Genomic DNA, 19,432 nt, shown 5'->3' on the forward strand with positions numbered 1-19,432 from the left:
TTTTTTTTGAGATGGAGTCTTGCTCTGTCACCTAGGCTGGAGTGCAGTGGCATGATCTTGGCTCACTGCAACCTCCGCCTCCCGGGTTCAAGTGATTCTCCTGCCTCAGCTCCCAAGTAGATTAGACTACAAGCGTGCACCACCACACCCAGCTAATTTTTGTATTTTTAGTAGAGATAGGGTTTCATTATGTTGGCCAAGCTAGTCTTAAACTCCTGACCTCAGGTGATCTGCCTGTCTCGGCCTCCCACAGTGCTGGGATTACAGGCAAGGCTAGTCTTAAAAAGAGACTTCATCTCCAGGCTTGACATATGTAAGAAACATATGTCTGATTCACAAGAGATGCTAAATGTTTCTTTAGATCCACCTGGCCCCCAACCCCCACCATTTGAGACATGATTTTTTGACTCCCAGAAAAAAAAATGGCCAATAGCCAATTCTGAAAGTGGGAGAGGAAACTGGTGACAATGCAGATGTTTTTCAGCCTGTTTCAGGGTGACAGCTTAGAGGGAAGGCTGGCCTTTGGGAACAGATGTTAAATTAGAGGATACATGAGCAGATGATGTTGATTGTGAGGAAGATGACTGGGGTAGGAACTAATGTTTACTGAAAACTCACTATCTGCCAGTAATAAAAGTGTTCTGGCAAAGAACTGGGACTTAGGAGCTGATTCTAGTAGAAATGGGAACCAAGAGATAGCTGAAGAAACTTAGGGGCATCTTCCTCTCTTTTCTTTTCTTTATACTTTTAACATGTCTTTTTTTCTTCCTTAACTGATTAGAATATGAAATAAATATATTTTTATTGGTTGGTTAAGTGTGGGTTTATACGGATTCTTTATTCCAAAAGTAGTAAGTTGTAAAAAGCATTAGGATGAGAGAGACTGCATTGGTTTTCACCTTGCTATTAACTAGCTGTATGACTAAGAACATATCACAGCCTTTCAGATTTCTGTTTCTGACATTTCTTTTCTACCTGACTTTATATGGGTTGATGATTATCAATGAAAAAATATATTTTAGATTGGAATACATACAGAAGCAAAATTTTGGTGGAGTATTTATAGAGGACCCAAATAGCTTAGCTACTTCCAAATACAAAGACTGTCAGGAAGCACATATGATTATTTAAAGTGTCAAGCAGCTATACAGTTAATGCAAACATTTAAGGGCCTAAAAAAATTAAAAGGTCCTAATATTTCTTCTCCTACTCCTCCATTATCTTTATTTTCTTGTCTATGTCCTAACCCTAAAGTTCATTCCCTCCAAAATATTACTTTGCAAAAATCCATGAGGCATTTCTATTACCAAATGTAATATTTTAACAACTGCAGCTAGAGTTAAAAAGAATTTTTGCAAAATTAATATATTGGTTATGATTTAGGTATAATAATTCAGTTTTCCCTAATGATAAATGTACAAAATTCATGGCAGATGGTCTTTTATCTTTCAATCTAATTAAGTAAGAAATTAGGAAAGCTAGGGTTAAAAATATAAACAGATTACACATTAGAATATCAAATGACAACACACTGAATGTGGTGAAGCATGATTTCAAGTCTCATCTCGAAAAAATATACTTCTTTGAACATGGTATGGTAAATACTTCCTGGTTAATTTTAGGAATATCATTTCAATATTTCTAGTCTAGAATTTTTCAACTGTTCTTCATTCCCTGGCACATTTGAATTTTTTATGCTACTATAAACTTGGAAAAGAGATACAGATAGAGAAGCAAGATTTTTTTTTTTTTTTTTTTTTGAGATGAAGTATTACTCTGCCACCCAGGCTGGAGTGCAGTGGTTCAATCTTGGCTCACTGCAACCTCTGCCTCCCAAGTTCAAGTGATTCTCCTGCCTCAGCCTCCTGAGTAGCTGGGATTACAAGCATGTGCCACTGTGCCCTGCTAATTTTTGTATTTTTAGTAGAGATGGGTTTTCACCATGTTGGTCAGGCTGGTCTCAAACTCCTGACCTCAAGTTATCCACCCACCTTGGCCTCCTAAAGTGCTGGGATTACAGGTGTGAGCCACCACACTTGGCCAAGGAGCAAGATTTTATAATCAGAATCAAAGTCTAGTTTAGTGAAACTTGGTATTGAGATCTTAATGACACAAAGGCATGCTTTCAAATATGAACTAAAATATACTGTCTTTAAAATATACAGGAATTCCCAATGCTGACATCATTTATTTCCATTTTAATATGAAAAAAAAAAGCAATGGGGAGTAAGAAAATACTATCCAGAACTAGGTTCAAAATGGGAAGACAACCTAAATCTGATAATGAAGTAAGGGCTTAAAAATAATACTATATGGAAAAGATAAGATAAAACCAATGTTTATTAGATGGTCCCATTTATACTCAGGGTATAAGAGGGTAAAATTGCTTTGCAATGCTGTGCTTTGTGGTAATAAGAAACTATTTCTTCAAGTTGCCAACTGTTAACAAATTCAGCATAACTTTAAATACATATTACTTTCCAGAAATTAAATACATCAGAAAGTTCTTCAGAGTGGAGAAATGTGGTCATATAACAAAACTATGACCTACATGTACAAAGTTTCAATTTGGGATGATAAAATTTAAGTTCTGGAGATGGACAGTGGTGAAGCTTGCTTGACAACGTAAATGTACTTGATGTCACTGAATTTCACACTTAAAATGGCAAAGTTTACGGTGTGCATATTTTACCACAATAAAACATAAAATAAAATTTTGAAAAAAATAAAAGATAAAAGCATCTGAATCACTGCATGAAGGATAGGTGCCCTGTAGAGTCAACTTGTTGCTCAGAGGAATATGCATGAGCAAGTGATAGTTGTTTTGCTACCATGACATAAGCAATTCACTTTTGAGTAATATTTACGATGATTATTTGAAATGAAAGAGTAGTTTTTGTGACAAATTATAAATGGGATCTGATCTGAGAGTTCATGTATTCCATGTAATGTATTTAATTACATTGAAGTGTGGCTTCAGCATTTGGTGGGAGAATGAATAAACTCCAATTTTCTATAAATAAGAGTGTTTTACCACTTCATTTCCCTCTTACAAGAAATGTTTTCATGACCTAAGAAAATAAAACTTTCAGAATAATTTGTAATGGGGAGAAAATCTATTACCTATAGCACTGGGATGTAAGAAAAAAATATTTAAGATTCTGAGTTGGTCAAATGGATTCAAGTCCCATCTTTACCCACAACTATATAGACTTGAGCAAATTAATCACTATGGACCTTTTTTTATTTCACCTAAAAGGTACAGAAATACAATGTGTAATTTTTAATTCTAGGATTTGTGAATATTAAATAATTTCTAAAATGTTCAATACATGTAGGCACTTGATAAAGTATGCTTGTTCACCAATCCAGAAGCTTTGAACTTTTTACTTAATATTATACATACTCATTTTATTTAGACCAGAGTTATTTTAAAGATCATCTAGTTCAGGGTTTCTCAAACTCGGCACTATTGTCACTTTGGGCTGGATAATTCGTTGCTGTAAGCAGCCTGTCCTATGAATTGTATGATATTTGGCAGCATCTCTGGCCTCTGCCAATCAAACTAGCATTCCATAGTTTGACAACCAAAAATATCTCCAGACAATGTCAAATATCTCCTGTGAGGTAAAACTGGCTCCAGTTTAGAACCAATCTAGTCTAATGTCCTCATTTCATAAATGAGGAAGCTAAGGCCCAGAGAGGTAATAGAAATTAAGTAATTGAGAGAGGTAAAATGTAAATCATATGATTCTAGACTCAGGAGGATCTGGTCTATTGAAAAATTCTAGTAGTCTGGGAAGAGACGATAGTAATAGCACAGGGATGTTCTTAAGTCAGTAAAATACAACTAGGAGTACTAATAGCTCACATTCTATGGACTTCGGCATTACTAAAATCCCTTATGTTGATCTAAAATACTCAATTCAGTTTGTACCAGAATATCTGCCTTCAATGATATAAAAAGCAAAGAGATTGACTTGACAGAACCCTACCTTTTAGCTACTTTTGTTGGCTTGGGCCTACTCCAAATAGCATCACTATTATGTGAAAGTAAAGTAACATTAAGTTCTGCATTCAAAAGTGCAGCTAAGTGTGAAATCCAATTGTCATATTTGAAACTTACTCCTAATTAATGCTACTACATAACAACAGGCAATTTAAGATGAAATGCATTTTTATGACAAAAATATAACATTTATGGCTTGAGTCAGAATAATGAATTTGGTCCACCCTTACTTACGGAATTATAAACCATGCAGGATCTCAGAGGAAAGGAACGAGAAAATTACTCTATTTCTTCAGTTCCAGGCAAGATAATTTTCTGCTCATTCCAATTAAATGTTTTTGTTAACCCCCAAGTTTAAGCTATTTAAATTAGGTGACTCAATTTTATATATAACTGGCTATATTTAATAAAATGAATCTCACTTGCATTTGTTAAATGACAATTAGGCTGAGTTGTATAATACCCCAAGTTTCCTCCTCAGGATAACCCATCAAATGTTTATGGGAAAAACTTGTTATTAGATGTTTTAATGCTTTGCTGAAGTGGGAAGTTCACAGTCGGATTGATCTTGATACAAAACCACCTACCATTGTAAAGGATTCGTTGTATATCCCATTTTAATAAAGTGACAAAAATGGAGCAAACTTCAGGACTGGATCCAATACTATAAACATAAATCTCATTTTTAGTCATAGATTTAAAGTCGGGCATTAAAAAATCTGAGAAATAATCATTTTAATTGTGCAAAGAGCACATGTGCTATATTCTCCATAATTATACTTTTAGACATAAATTCCCTCAAGAATTCTTGATTAAGTAGAATTTTTTTTTAAAACTGACTTGACCTTTGCAATCTCTTAATACCATCAGAATCTTGAAAAAGAATGAGCAGAGTACAGCAGTGAGTTATAGGAGACTGGGGAACTGAGTAAACCTACATAAGATGTTTTAACTCGTTTTGTCCCCTACAGGTCATACACTGTTTAAGGAGTTTTCATGAATAATAGCTGCGGTAGAAGTGAAGATCTGTACCTACCAGCATGATGAATACCCACAGTTATAATGCTATCTAGTGTCCTTAGTTTTTCAGTTTATAAAATCAATACCTGACTTATGAGTTTAGCCAGTGTTAACAATCACAAATTACAACAGAATTAACAAAATAATTGGGAGTACTAGTTACATGTTTAACATTTACATTTTCTTTATTTACACTAAGTCTTTGACCTTCATAATCATAAGCACTTTGTGGCTAGCCAGCTCAGGGGTCATACTTGTGAAATCAGAAACTGAATTAAGGCACTGTGTAAATCCATTAATACACTTGATCCCATGACAGCTACTTTGCATCAAAAAGCCACCAAATACATGGCATTCATTACAACAGGTTAGTAAATGTGAATGAATCTGCAAGACTGGTTTCCGATGGGAAAGAATCAGAGTTTTTATCCCAATCGATATGCAATAAATATAGTAGGGGGTACACTTAAGTTAGTATTTAAAACAAGTTTAGTTAGTATTTTCACACACTGAAATCTAATAGAGAGGGTCAGAAACAAACGAATAGTAATTTACCTCTCTCCAGACATCTCAACTTGCCAAATGCAGAGAATCAAAAAACTAATTCTGTAATAGTTTACTAACGATTCTTCCCTGACACCAAAGTTAGATTTGTAGTATAATTTGCTTCACTGTGCCTGTAGTATATAATATACTATGAGCTACATATTACAGATTTATAATAAACAATGAAATGGTCCTGTGGCTCAGGAGTCTGACTAGTAACATTTAAAACTGTATTCCCTCCCTTATTTATTTATTTTATAATTTTACTATCAATCACTATTACTGAGTTGTTTAGTATAGCTGTGTCTAATTTTTATTTATATCTTTAACACTAAGCATAATCCCTGGCACACACATATAGGGGTGTTCAATAAATGATTCCTGAATACATGAAAGATTACCCACTGTATTTTCTTATGGTGGACTTACTATCATTTGACTTGAAACTTTACTGAATAATATAGAGACAAAGGACAGTCTTGTTAGGTAATTGCTACACAAATGGATTAATAGCTAAAAAAAAAAAAAAAAAAAAAAAAAAACCAGAAGATTTTCCAATCTAAAACAGGATACATTTGATATATTTTTTTAAAAGGAATGGGTAAATAAGCAAGAATTTTTAATTTTCTTTTTTACTACGAATATATCAGAACATTATTCCTGGGTGAAAATTCACTTTTGAGCCATTAAACTTTTTTGAAAAATGAAATATGAAGTGTCCCACAAAATCTCATAATTCCCTTTACCATGAATTCTGAGTGTATATGTGTCTTTTGATATGGCATTTCTTTTCTTTGTTCTATTTCTATGTTTACTGCTCAGTGTCCCATTTGTAATCATTGAAAGCTTCTAATATTCCCTGTTTGCTAATTTCTAATTTCCACTGACATTGGTTCATTATCCACCCTAAGACAGATGAAATCCTCAAGAATATCAGCTACGGTTCAAAATGGATCAGCAAATACTTTTCCAAACCACTTTTAATGATCCTATAAGGAGTGGACTTGCAATAATTGAATCTTGACAATTCTTTGACATCTTTTAGAGCAATCTCTTAACTAGGACTTATACAAACAAGCAAAAGATACTGGCACACCACCAAGTAACATTTTCCTTTCTTCTCCTTTATCTGCCATAATAACTGACAACCATTTATGGCCTTCATAAATATCTAAACAAAAATTTTTGAGGCGTAATAGTGTTTTGAACAGTGCAATATATAAAATATTTGCCATTTGTTAAGTGAAAAGGTGAGAGAGTTTTAGTTTGGACTGAACAGTGAATGAAGGATATTTAGCTAAAATGAAATGGTAAGAGATAATTTTCAGGTTAACAATTATATTTCGTTTTTCATATGCTAGTAAATTGTCTCAACACTAACTCAACATAGATCTCATTACTCAATGAATGTCAGGTGATAACTATCAGACAAGGTTTGTTATGATTTATGAGTTATTGTACGAGCACACAATGGAAATGTCATTGAAAGAATATCAATCCAGAACTGCAAAATCATGGTTGATACTTTCACATCTGAAATCAACCCTCGGAGTGTGGGTAGTTCTATTCCCTTATTTCAAAAATGTCAAAACCCAAATCGAGGGGGCGGGGCCTGTTCAGGGCCACAAAGTCTAGTGAATTAATTGGCAGCTGAACCTATGTTAACTGCATCAGACTCCTATGCCAGGGTGCTCCTCATTTTACTGTCTAGCAATAATATAGATAAGGTATTGCTGCTACTTTATAAAATTAGCTCTCTGAAAGCCTTAAATATTTGCATATATTTAAAGATACTGCAAACAAACCAGTTACACCACCAGGAAAAAAGCCATTTTTTCCCCAGGAGATACTGGTCTTAAACCTTACTCTGAACAGACAATAATAGCCAAATTGAACTGTGATATTGATGCCTATAAAACTGTTCTTGCCTACTAGCTGGTTATGGACATAAAGTCTGATATAAAAATTAAAAATCCAGATTTCATGTTTTCATCCACTGAGGCTGACTGAAGACACTAGACTGTCTTTCAAAGGTTGCTTTTAGTAAGAGAGTTGATAAAACATTACAGTGTATTTCTAGCTTCCATATTTAATAAGTGGCATTTATGTAATGTGCCTATACAAATATTGTAAGGGATTTTTTTTCTACTTTGCCAGTCCTCCAAAGTGAAAGGTGTGAAAGGTTATGGGATAGCACACAGGGATATATGATGATTATTTTTATGGGAAATTTTTAATGGGGCATCTTTCTAAGAGAAAGGAACTTATGTTTCTCTATTTTGATGTCCACAATCTTTTACTTTGGAGGCAAGTTAGCAACATAAGGTAACACGGCAAATATAAGAAATTTACGATGGCAAAATGCTTTACTGGGATGCTCTGTTGTGGAATGGTCTCCATCAGCTAAGAACATTTCCCAAACTGCTTTAAAACACATTTCAATGGCAAATTTTACAGTTTGCTATTAGTAGGCTGTTTACAAGTATACAGAACTTTGTGTGAATACCGCTTATATTGATATAGTCAAGAAATATCTTTTATGTTAGGAGTAATATGTGTTGGTAGGTACAACAGAACTTATTAAAACCCAAACCACCTTAAAGATGGGCCTGTAAACCTTGCTTTACTAGGTCACATCCTCAAATAGCCAAAGAAAACTCTCCAAAGTGATTCCTGAAATCTGTGCTTTTGCCACACTCTCTTCTTCTCTTCTTTCCCCAGTAGAGTCCCTTCCATTAGACCTTACCTTCCTAAATCCGGCATAGCTTACTTTAAAGCTCAAGTATACACTTCTAACCTGCCCAAATTTCTAACATCACCTCTCTGTAAATATTCGACTTTGAGTTTCTACACTGCAGGACGTTGAATTTCACCAAAGGGGTTTACTCCCCTTTATTTCTTTGGCCTTTCCTCTTTTATCCCCCCCCCCTTTCTCCATCGGTCCCCCTTCCCTTATCCTTGACTCTCTTGGTCCACAGCACTTCTACCTTGCCTCCTCTCTCTTCAAAATCACACCTCAGCTTCCTATAGCACACTAAGGTGTCCTGGCTGGGAGAGAAATTATGTGGTATTTTTTTTCCCCTTCAACTCCTGCCTCTTGAGTACCTGCAATTCTTTTGCCTTGGGACCCCCATCCTTTACGAGTGGGAGAGGTAGGGAAGGCCCTCTCGGCTTCAGTCCATCTTGCACACTAGGGGCCAACACGGCGGGGCGGGGCGGGGCGAGTTTGGCCTTTACTGCGCCACGGCAGGTGGGGGGTGGGGCAGTGGCGAACCGCGCCCAGCCCGATCTCGGAGGGGTTGAAGAGAGGCAGCGAAGGAGATGGGGCCGCCCCCGCACCCCGGGACGGGAACTCACCTTCTCTGAGGCAAGGGCGGGTGTCTACTTTAAAACTACTGCCCCCCCTCCCCGCCGCCGCCATTGTGGAGCCGCCAAAGCCGCCGCCGCCGCCGTCGCTAAAGCCACCGGCAGGCGGGCAGGCAGGGGTGGAGGTGGCGGAGGAGGCAGGAACAATTACTGCCGCCGCCGCCGCCGCCGCCGCCGCCGCCGCGCAGGCGGTGTAGGAGGAAGAGGAGGCGGCAGAGACGGTAGCTTCCTGAGGGGAAGACTCCGCCGCCGGCGGGGTGACTGTGTTCGGCGCCGCCGCCATCGCAGCGAGGCGCGCGGACAATTGCACTTGCGTCTGGATTCCGTTAAGCTTCTTTAGCCCCGCCTTCCGTTAGCCCCACCCCCTTTGCCCCTCTTTTTGACGCTTCAGCTCGAGCCTCGTTCTGGGTCCTCGGTCCACCAATCGGAGAGCTTTAGAGCCACAGGCCGTTTTCCCTTCCCCCACTGCTTGGCGTCACCCCACCTCCCTTTGGAGGGGAAGCAATGACAGCCAAGGGCAAAGGGCAAAAAGCGCGGGATGTAATAGCACGTGGGCCTCGCACAGTGATGCTGCTTTGGAGAGCTAATCTAAAACCAATTTAAGAGGAAAAAAATGTCTGGAAACCTATTGACCCCTCCTCCAAAATATCTCTGAAATATATTTTCACCTGGTTTTCTTAAAGCACTTAGTACAGATAATAGAATAGAATCTTTCGTCCTGATACATTGTTTTCTTGGCCTCTTAAAGGACAGCTTACCTAGCAATCTGTCCATCTTAATTACAATAAATTCCTGTGAATTCAGCGCCCAATAGAAGAACTAGAATATTACTGATAATTTAAATCTCATCTTGTCCCCCAACCTCCCCTCTCAAAGAAACCAATACCATGACTTATATTTATTATTTCTTTGCACTTTAACATACATTCTTATCACATAGATATGCGCCTAAATAGTGTTGTTTAGCTTTGTTTTCAATTTTCACAGAATTTTACATCTTTTTCTAGGTAGCATTCTGGGACTTGTTTCTGCTTTTTTTTCCCCTCAAGCAATACTCCCACCTCACCCTCTGAAGTAGCTGGGATCGGAGGAAGGAGCCATCACGCTTGGCCTGGAACTTGTTTCTTTCACTCAACATTTTGTTTCTAAGATTCATCCATGTTGTTGCTTGTAGCTGTAGTTATTCACTGTCAATGCTGTGCAATAGATCACTCTTTTCCTTATTGATGGGCACACCTCCTGGTGCACTTGTGCAAGTCTTCCTTAAGTATTCTCTCCCTTCCAGTCTTACTTCCATTGCTCTATTTCAAGTCCTCATGATGTTTAGTCAGAAGTATGGCATCTATCCCACTGGTCTTATTTCCTTTTATCTCAATCCCTCCAATCTATTACCATATTGCTGCCAGTCATTATTGGCTGTCCAGTGCTTATTGAATAAAGTCAAAAGACACAGTTTTGCACTATTAGTTTTCCCACTCACCTCTTTGACCTAATCTCTTTCCACTGTTCCCATCTCTCCTCTCTGCTTTTACTTTGATTCAACAAAGACCTGGGCCTAAAAATCTTCTTAGATTCCTGTGAAGATCATGTTATTTCATGGTGCAATGTTATTGTATATGTTCTTCCCTCTTCCTGAAACACCTTTTTCCCCACGTTAGGCACCTGACTAATGAAATCCTATACACCCCTAGAAACCCAGACAACACATCGCCTCACCAGGTTACCTGTTCTGTCCTTCCTTAGAGTTAATTTCACCATCATCTGTGCTAAACCTGTATCTGGTGCATAGTTTTATTGTAATGAATTATATACTTTGTACTTCGCAATAACCTGGGACCATTTGAGACAAAAGACAGTGTCTTATTTTCGATGACTCATGCTCCAGCCCAGTAAAGTCCTGGGACAGAAGTTGAAAGGCAGGGATCCCTAGGCCCAGGTCTCTAATTTCCTAGATCTGGCTTATGATACGTTTTCTTCTACATACACAATTGTATATTCATGTCCTCATCAATATTCGAAAAGGGTATTTCATGCCAAAAAAAAAAATATCTTAACAACATGAAGATTTGACAGTACTGGCTGTGCATTCCTGAATGGCAATGGTTGGCTAGTGCTAATAACCAATTAGAGAGACATAGAGTGCTAGGCTCTTAAGCGCTTACCTTTATGTTGTTTTTGTGGTTCAATAATTTATCCAAGATTACCTGAGTCAATGTGTAGTTTCTCTAGTCTTCTATCTTGTCCTTCTGTAAGTTAGATCAACTTTTACTCATCAAGGAGATTACTGGATAGACCAGACACAAGAAATAGTCTAGTAGGACAAGGCAAGCATAAAAATGGGGTTTGATTTTATTCCTTCTGATATGGTGGGGGGTTGCTCAAAAACATTGTTTTTCAAAATATGAATCACAGCCCACTTATGTAAGAAATATTCAATCAGAATCTCTTGGGGAGTGGGCATCACTCAAGATTCAGTCAGAAAAAAAGAAATTACACTAGGTATTTCAACCAGAAAATATTTAATGTAGAATATCAGGTGCTTAAAAGAATTAGATAGGTTAAAGAGTAGAATCCAGGAGACTTGCAGATATGGTCATCTGGCACTTGGAAGCTTTCCCATCCTCTCCTATGTTCTCTCCCTTGTTGCAGAAGCTGGAATCCTATGAATTACATTTCCTAAATTTCTTGTCCAGCAGAATTCTGAATATGGTTTAGGTATCACCAGTGAAAGGTATTCATATAATATTTTTTAAATAGAAAGGAAATAAAAGCCATTCTTTATGTGGAATCCAGCAGATATAAAAATAAATTTTTTTATGGCCCAATTATTCCTCTGTAAGTCCTGTACTCAAAGGTTTTGGAGGATCTGTGGGAATACCTGTGGTTTTCTCAGTTTCTGCACCTGTCTGACAGTAACAACTATATCAGTCAACACATATATATTAAATTATGGAATTCTTCCTTCTTGGAATCTATGAAAAATTCTGTCTCTGCCATTTTAACAGCAAAAAGAAGTGCTAGGATAACGTACAAAATAAAATAATTAGTTAATTTTCTCCCCATCCTTTAACTGCATTTGGTGACATGCGATAGCATGAAAATGCCACCAAACCTCAGTCATGCACTATGACAATAAGCACACACTTCCTTTTCCTTGTCTTATACTTATCATTGCTCTCTAAGACAGTAATGTTATTAAGTGAATGCCAAGGTAATTTATCTCACAGGAAAGAGGAGGTAGAATATAGCAGAGAGTAGCAATTAAGGAAAGCCTGCTATGGGCCAGATGTTTCCTAGAATTTCTCAGTCTTCTCACAACAGTGATGTTATATTGAGCTCATTAATTCCATTTAAAAATGCAAAACTCAGTCTCATGAGTGTAAGTAACTTCTCCATGGTTCTTTACTTACTGATTAAAATGGTCCGTTTATATCATTGACCCACAGGGAGGAGACTGTATTAATTGCAATGAATTTCAACTACCAATCCCCCAAATCATAGAAAGAAAACAAGGGTGAAAGTAAGAGAGGGAAGCTGGATCTAAGGTAGAGGCAGAGGCGCTAAAAAGAAATAAAGGAGAATATTTTTGCATATGTGAGAAACCAGCAAAAAACAAAAGCATACCAGTGGTCATTTCACTATATTTACAGTGAAATATAATATATCTCATTTGGAATAATATGGGGAAATTAAAAAGCCATTATCAACAAACACAATACATTTAAAGGCATCAGAAAATGGGAGAAATAATCCAAACATAATTTAATAGCATATAACAAATATGATTGACATAGGAATGAATATGACTAGATAGAACAGTAATGTTTAATTTTATTAACAAATGATTCAAAAGTAAGAAGCAATGGCAAACATCCAAAGTTGTTCAGAAATACTAAAATTAGAGACAAATGAGTAGACACGTTGAGATATACAAATAATTACAAAGGCACTGCCACTTAATACTACTACATTGACAATTAAGTTTCAACACATGAATTTTGGGAAACATACAGACAATAGTAGTATGTATAATGTGAATCAATTTTGAACAAAAATGTATTTGCACATGTGAACATACAGTTTTTGAATTATATATAGACACACATAAAATATATCTGGAAAGTATATACAAAAATACTATGAATAGACATCCTGTGGTAAGTGAGGCTTAAGATTAAACTATAAGCTAATTAATGCATGTATTTAGTAATAGATAAAATTACAATAGTATAGGATGTACCTGGTTGGGAATGGAAGTTACATAAATGTATCTTTATTGATATGAAATGTTGTCAAATACATACATACATTTAAATGAAAAGGAAGTTATACAGAACTTTTATAAAAATAGATCTATGTATGCCTAATGTATTTGTCTCATAGTATACACTTTCATATATTCTCATTCTTGTTCTCTTTTTCCTACTCCCATCACAGATGCACACACATCTTATCAGCCTAGAGAGGATCTGAAGGAAATATCCTACCTTGTGATTTAGTATCCAGATCTATGTCCGAATCATTCTTAATGCTTCCTTTCCTATGTAAACATCTAAAAATTTCCAGAATGTTCTTACTATTAGATTTTGACCATGGGGAAGTGTTTTCCTTTAACCTAAGCTTCTCCTTTGTAATTGGTTAAAGGACCAACGTGGTTAGGCATTGGTCACTTAATCACTCAATGGGATATGGAGTCAGTGAACAATCTATGACTCTGTTTTCTTATGTTTCATGTGCCTTCCTGACCTCTGATTTTTGCATTTTATGTATTTCCTCCTTTTTTAATTGTACTTTAGGTTCTGGGGCACATGTACAGATCATGCAGGATTGTTGCATAGGTACATACGTGGCAATGTAGTTTGTTGCCTCCATCCCCCCATCACCTATATCTGGCATTGTATTTCCTCCTCTTTACATCACCTTGCAGATCTTGCTTTAAAAGACATCAGCTTTCCTTCCAAGTAGTGTCTTGAGTTGTTCTTGTGGACAGAAACTGTTCTCAGCATTCAAGTGACAATGAAATTAAATAAAAGTAATTTCACATGTAATCGTGTGTATTAGATTTTTTAAATTTAATACTAATCCCAAATCTAGCTAATAATCGTCTTCTGAATGTGAAGAGCATCAGACTAAATGTCATTGTAGCCATTTTTTTTTTTTTTGTTATTGCTAAAGGGTGCATTTCAGGTGGGCATCCTGGAAGTATTTAAGGCAATTATTGAATGTGAAATTTTGTGCTACAGGGAGAGTCTGAGAATTTAGCTTGATGATATATGGGGTGTGTGTGTGTGTGTGTGTGTGTGCGTGTGTGTGTGTATGTGTGTGTACTTAATAAACCAAATCTAGGTCTTTGAACTCTTCTTCAACAGAGCCACTCACAAGTCTTTTCTTCAGGAAAGAATGATTTTAAAATAACTCTATTCCAGGAGCGTTTGGGTGAGGATCTGAACATTTTTTACAGGGCCTTGTATTCTAAAATTACTCAAGATAACCACAGTATACTTAATTAATTATAATAATCAGAGTTGGCATTTATTGAGTGATGAACATGATAAGTGAGAGAGTGACCTAATTCAAGTGTTGCAAAGACTGATGGCTCTGCCTGTGGGATACACATCTGCTGACTCTCACTTTAGTGTTCAATCCAATAGACCTGCTCCCCTGAGTATTGTGTCTTTTCAACCTCCAGGGATAGCACAAATATGAGGTTCCAGGAAGGGAAAACCTTGCAACTTTATAGTACATTTATATAGTAATGGTTCTCATAGTCCTTCCCCAAAGGGACCTATGACCATTTACTTAACTGTACACTGGGGAAAATTACTTAAATAATTTTTGTCCTTTGGACACAGAATTCTAGCTAGCTCTGTGTCAACTAGATGCCTGAAGACCTGAAGCATCATCATGACGCTCTATTGGAGGTCCTCACTGTGTTTCTACTGAGTCTGCCCAGGTCTGGTTCACTGTCATTCTAATGAGTCCATAAACTAATCTATCATTTCCTTGATCCACAAATATATAATTCAAATGAATGCACATGGGGGATGATAGAACCTCCATAATCATTCCTTAGCCTGTGAGGAGAAAACTATAATTTTGGGGAAATTCAGTAGTAGCAGCTTCAGAGGTGCTACTATTTCAGCCAAAACAATAAATAAAAAACCATATGAAATCCTGTGAAGACCAGGTGTGGTGGCTCACACCTTTAATCCCAACACTTTGGGAGGCCAAGGTGGGCAGATCACCTGAGCTCAGGAGTTCAAGATCAGCCTGGCTAACTGGTCAGTATGGTAAAACCCCATCTCTACTAAACCTACGAAAAAAAAAATTAATTACTTTGGAGGCTGAGGCAGGAGAAGTGCTTGAACTAGGGAACTGGAGGTTGCAGTGAGTGAAGATTGCACCAATACACTCCAGGCTTAGGGACAGAGCAAGACTCCGTGTAAAAATAAATAAAAATCCTTTGAGGAGTGGCAGAAATTTGTGCCACTCTTAAAGAATTAAAGGATGTGGAGTGTTCCAAGATGGCCGATTAGGAGCAGCTCAGGATTGCAGCTCCCAGTGAAAGTGTGGAGGGTAAGTGGACACCGCATTTCCAGACGGATTTTTAATACCCACAGACCAGGAGATTCCCAGGCGGAGGAGCCCCACGGGTCACCAGCATGGCTGGTTTGGCCCCCGGGGGTGTTTTGGCCAGCACAGCTGTTTTGGCCAGCGCGGCTGTTTTGCTGGCACCCCAGCACGGTGGTTCTCCGTACAAAATACACAGGTCTGGGTGCCATTTTAGCTGGTGATTGGAGCTCCTGGGAGACAGAGTAACATATCCATCTGTTTAAAAAGGGGACTGAAACAGGGAGCCAGCCCAGAAGATTCCCAGGCTAAAAAGTGCCAGGAATCTCAGCACGACTGTTTCAGCTGGCTCAGTGGGTTGCTGCATGGGAAATCACACAGATCTCAGTGCCTTTTCAACAGGCGACTGGAATACCTGGGAGACAGAGTCGACCGTTCAACTGAAAAAAGAAAAAATAAGGGGGTTCTGAGGCAGGGAGCCAGGTGATCAGGCTCGGCTGGTCCCACCCCCACAAAAAAACAGCAATCGGAAATGCTCTGGATTGAGAGTTTCACAGCAAGCACAGCTGAACCCGGGACAGTCCAGCCCTGTGGGGGAGGGGTGTCCACCATTACCGAGGCAGTCCACCACTAAGGAGGTAGTTTGCCATTGCTGAGGCAGCCTGCCATTACAGAGAGAATCCGCCATTATAGAGGTGGGCCGCCATTGCCAAGGCAGTTCTAACTACACCCGTATAAACAGGACTGCAGGGAAGTTCACACGGCAGCTGGGTGGAGCCCACAGCCGCTCAGCAAAGTCTCTGCAGGCAAACAGTGACTAGGCTGCCTCTTCGCTGGGCAGGGTAGCCCTGAAAAAAGCCAGCAGCACAACAAAAACTCATAAAGCCCTAACTCCCCTGGACAGAGCACCTGGGAAAAAAAGAGGGGTTTATGAGTTCTGCTGCAGGAGACTTAAACGTACCTGCCCAGCAGCTCTGAATGAACAACGGAGCTCACAGCTCAGCACTTGAGCTCCTATAAAGGACAGACTGTCTCCTCAAGCAGCTCCCTAGCCCCGTATATCCAAAGAGTCCCCTCATAAAGGAGAGCTCACACTGACATCTGGCAGGTATCTTTCTGGGACAAAGATAGCAGCAGAAGAAACTGGCAGCAATCCTTACTGTTCTGCAGCTGCTGCAGGTGATCCCCAGGCAAGCAGGGCCTAGAGTGGACCTCAGCAGTCCTACATAGAGGGGCCAGACTGTTAGAAGGAAAACTAAGAAACAAAAAGAAATAACTTCATCATCAACAACAGGACGTCCACTCAGAGACCCAATCTGAAAGTCAATAACTACAAAGATGACAGGTGGATAAATCCGCAAAGATGGCAAGAAACCAGCGCAAAAAGTATGAAAACACCCGAAACCAAAACGCCTCTCCTCCTACAAGGGGTCACAACTCCTCACCAGCAAGGGAGCAAGGCTGGATGGAGAACGAGTGTGATGAATTGACAGAACCAGGCTTCAAAATGTGTGGAAAAAGAAACTTCTGTGAGCTAAAAGAACATGTTCTCACCCAATGCAAAGAAACTAAGAACGTTGAAAAAAGATTTGATGAAATGCTAATGAGAATAAACAACTTAGAGAGGAATATAAGTGAATTGATGGAGCCAAAAAACACAACACAGAACTTCGCAAAGCATACACAAGTTTCAACAGCCGAATTGACTAAGCAGAAGAAAGGATATCAGAGGTCGAAGATTAACTCAATGAAATAAAACGGGAAGGCAAGATTAGAGAAAAAAGGGTAAAAAGGAATGAACCAAGCCTCCAAGAAATATTGGACTATGTGAAAAGATCTAATCTGCTTTTGATAGGTGTACCTGAATGTGACGGAGAGAATGAATCCAAGCTGGAAAATACTCTTTAGGATATTATCCAGAAAAACTTCCCCAACCTAGCAAAGCAGGCCAATATTCAAGTCCAGGAAATACAGAGAACACCACAAAGATAATCCTCAAGAAGAGCAACCCCACGGCACATAATCATGAGATTCACCAGGGTTGAAATGAAGGAGAAAATGCTAAGGGAAGCCAGAGAGAAAGGTCAGGTTGCCCACAAAGGGAAGCCCATCAGACTCACAGCAGATCTCTCAGCAGAAACCCTACAAGCTAGAAGAGATTGGGGGCCAATATTCAACATCCTTAAAGAAAGGAACTTTGAACCCAGAATTTCATATCCAGTCAAACGAAGTTTCATAAGTGAAGGAAAAATAAAATCTTTTGCAAACAGGCATGTACTTAGAGATTTCATCACCACCAGGCCTGCTTTACAAGAGCTCCTGAAAGAGACACTAAACAGAAAGGAACACCCAGTATCAGCCACTTCAAAAACATGCCAAATGGTAAAGAGCATCAACACAATGAAGAAACTGCATCAACTAATGGGCAAAACAGCCAGCTAGCATCAAAAAGGCAGGACCAAATTCACACATAACAATATTAACTCTAAATGTAAATGGGTTAAATGCCCCCATCAAAAGACACAGACTGACAAATTGGATAAAAAGCCAAAACTGTTTGCTGTATCCAGGAAACCCATCTCACATGCAAGGCTAAACAAAGACTCAAAATAAAGGGATGGAGGAAGATTTACCAAGCAAATGGAGAGCAAAAAAACCCAGGAGTTGCAATTCTCATCTCTGATAAAATATACTTTAAACCAACAAAGATCAAAAGAGACAAAGAAGGACATTTCATAATAGTAAAAGGATCAATGCAACAAGAAGAGCTAACGATCCTAAATATATATGCACCCAATACAGGAGCACTCAGCTACATAAGGGAAGTTCTTAATGACTTACAAAGAGACTTAGACTCCCACACAATAATAGTGGGAGACTTTAACACCCCATTGTCACTATTAGATCAGCAAGACAGAAAATTAACAAGTATATCCAGGACTTGAACTCAGACCTGGACCAAGCAAACCTAATAGACATTTACAGAACTCTCCACCCCAAATCCACAGAATATACATTCTTCTCAGTACCACATTGCACCTACTCTAAAACTGACCAAATAATTGGAAGTAAATCATTCCTTAGCAAATGCAAAAGAACGGAAATCATAACAAACAGTCTCTAAGACCACAGTGGAATCAAGTTAGAACTCAGAATTCAGAAACTAACTCAGAACCACACAGCTTCATGGAAACTGAACAACTGGCTCTTGAATGTTGACTGGATAAAAAATGAAATGAAGGCAGAAATAAAGATGTTCTTCGAAACCAACGAGAATGAAGACACAACATACCAGAATCTCTGGGACACATTTAAAGCCATCTCTAGAGGAAAGTATATAGCAATAAATGCCCACATGAGAAGCAAGGAGAGATCTAAAATTGACACTGTATCATAAAAATTGAAAGAGCTGGAGGAGTAAGATCAAAAAAACTCAAAACCTAGCAGAAGACAAGAAATAACTAAGATCAGAGCAGAACTGAAGGAGATAGAGACACAAAAACACCTTCAAAAAATCAATAAATCCAGGAGATGGTTTTTTGAAAAGATCAACAAAATAGACCACTAGCCAGATTAACAAAAAAGAATAATCAAATAGATGCAATAAAAAACGATAAAGGGGATATCAACACTGATTACACAGAAATACAAACCATCATCAGAGATTATTACAAACAACTCTATGCACATAAACTAGTAAACCTGGAAGAAATGGATAAATTCCTGGACACTTGCCTCCTCCCAAGCCTAAATCAGGAAGAAGTTGAAATCCTGAATAGACCAATAACAAGGGCTGAAGTTGAGGCAGCAATTAAGAGCCTACTACCCAAAACAAGCCCTAGTCCAGATGGATTCGCAGCCGAATTCTACCAGACATACAAAGAGGAGCTGGTACCATTCCTTCTGAAACTATTCCAAACA

At 38.3% G+C, this 19,432-nt stretch overlaps 1 protein-coding gene across 2 annotated transcripts in view; it reads right to left on the reverse strand.

Annotated features, from left to right (window-relative positions):
* ZMAT1 (zinc finger matrin-type 1) overlaps positions 1-9,347 on the reverse strand; it is a 49,990-nt gene extending 40,643 nt beyond the window's left edge. For both annotated transcript variants that reach the window (XM_017520185.1, XM_017520184.1), the window contains exon 1: positions 8,933-9,347. In XM_017520185.1, the coding sequence (XP_017375674.1) occupies positions 8,933-9,224 (292 nt within the window). In that variant the 5' untranslated portion in view covers positions 9,225-9,347. The remainder of the gene's footprint in view (positions 1-8,932) is intronic.
* Between the last annotated feature and the right edge of the window lie 10,085 nt (positions 9,348-19,432).

Source organism: Cebus imitator, unplaced genomic scaffold (assembly GCF_001604975.1).
Source record: "Cebus imitator isolate Cc_AM_T3 unplaced genomic scaffold, Cebus_imitator-1.0 Scaffold812, whole genome shotgun sequence".
Taxonomy (NCBI): domain Eukaryota; kingdom Metazoa; phylum Chordata; class Mammalia; order Primates; family Cebidae; genus Cebus; species Cebus imitator.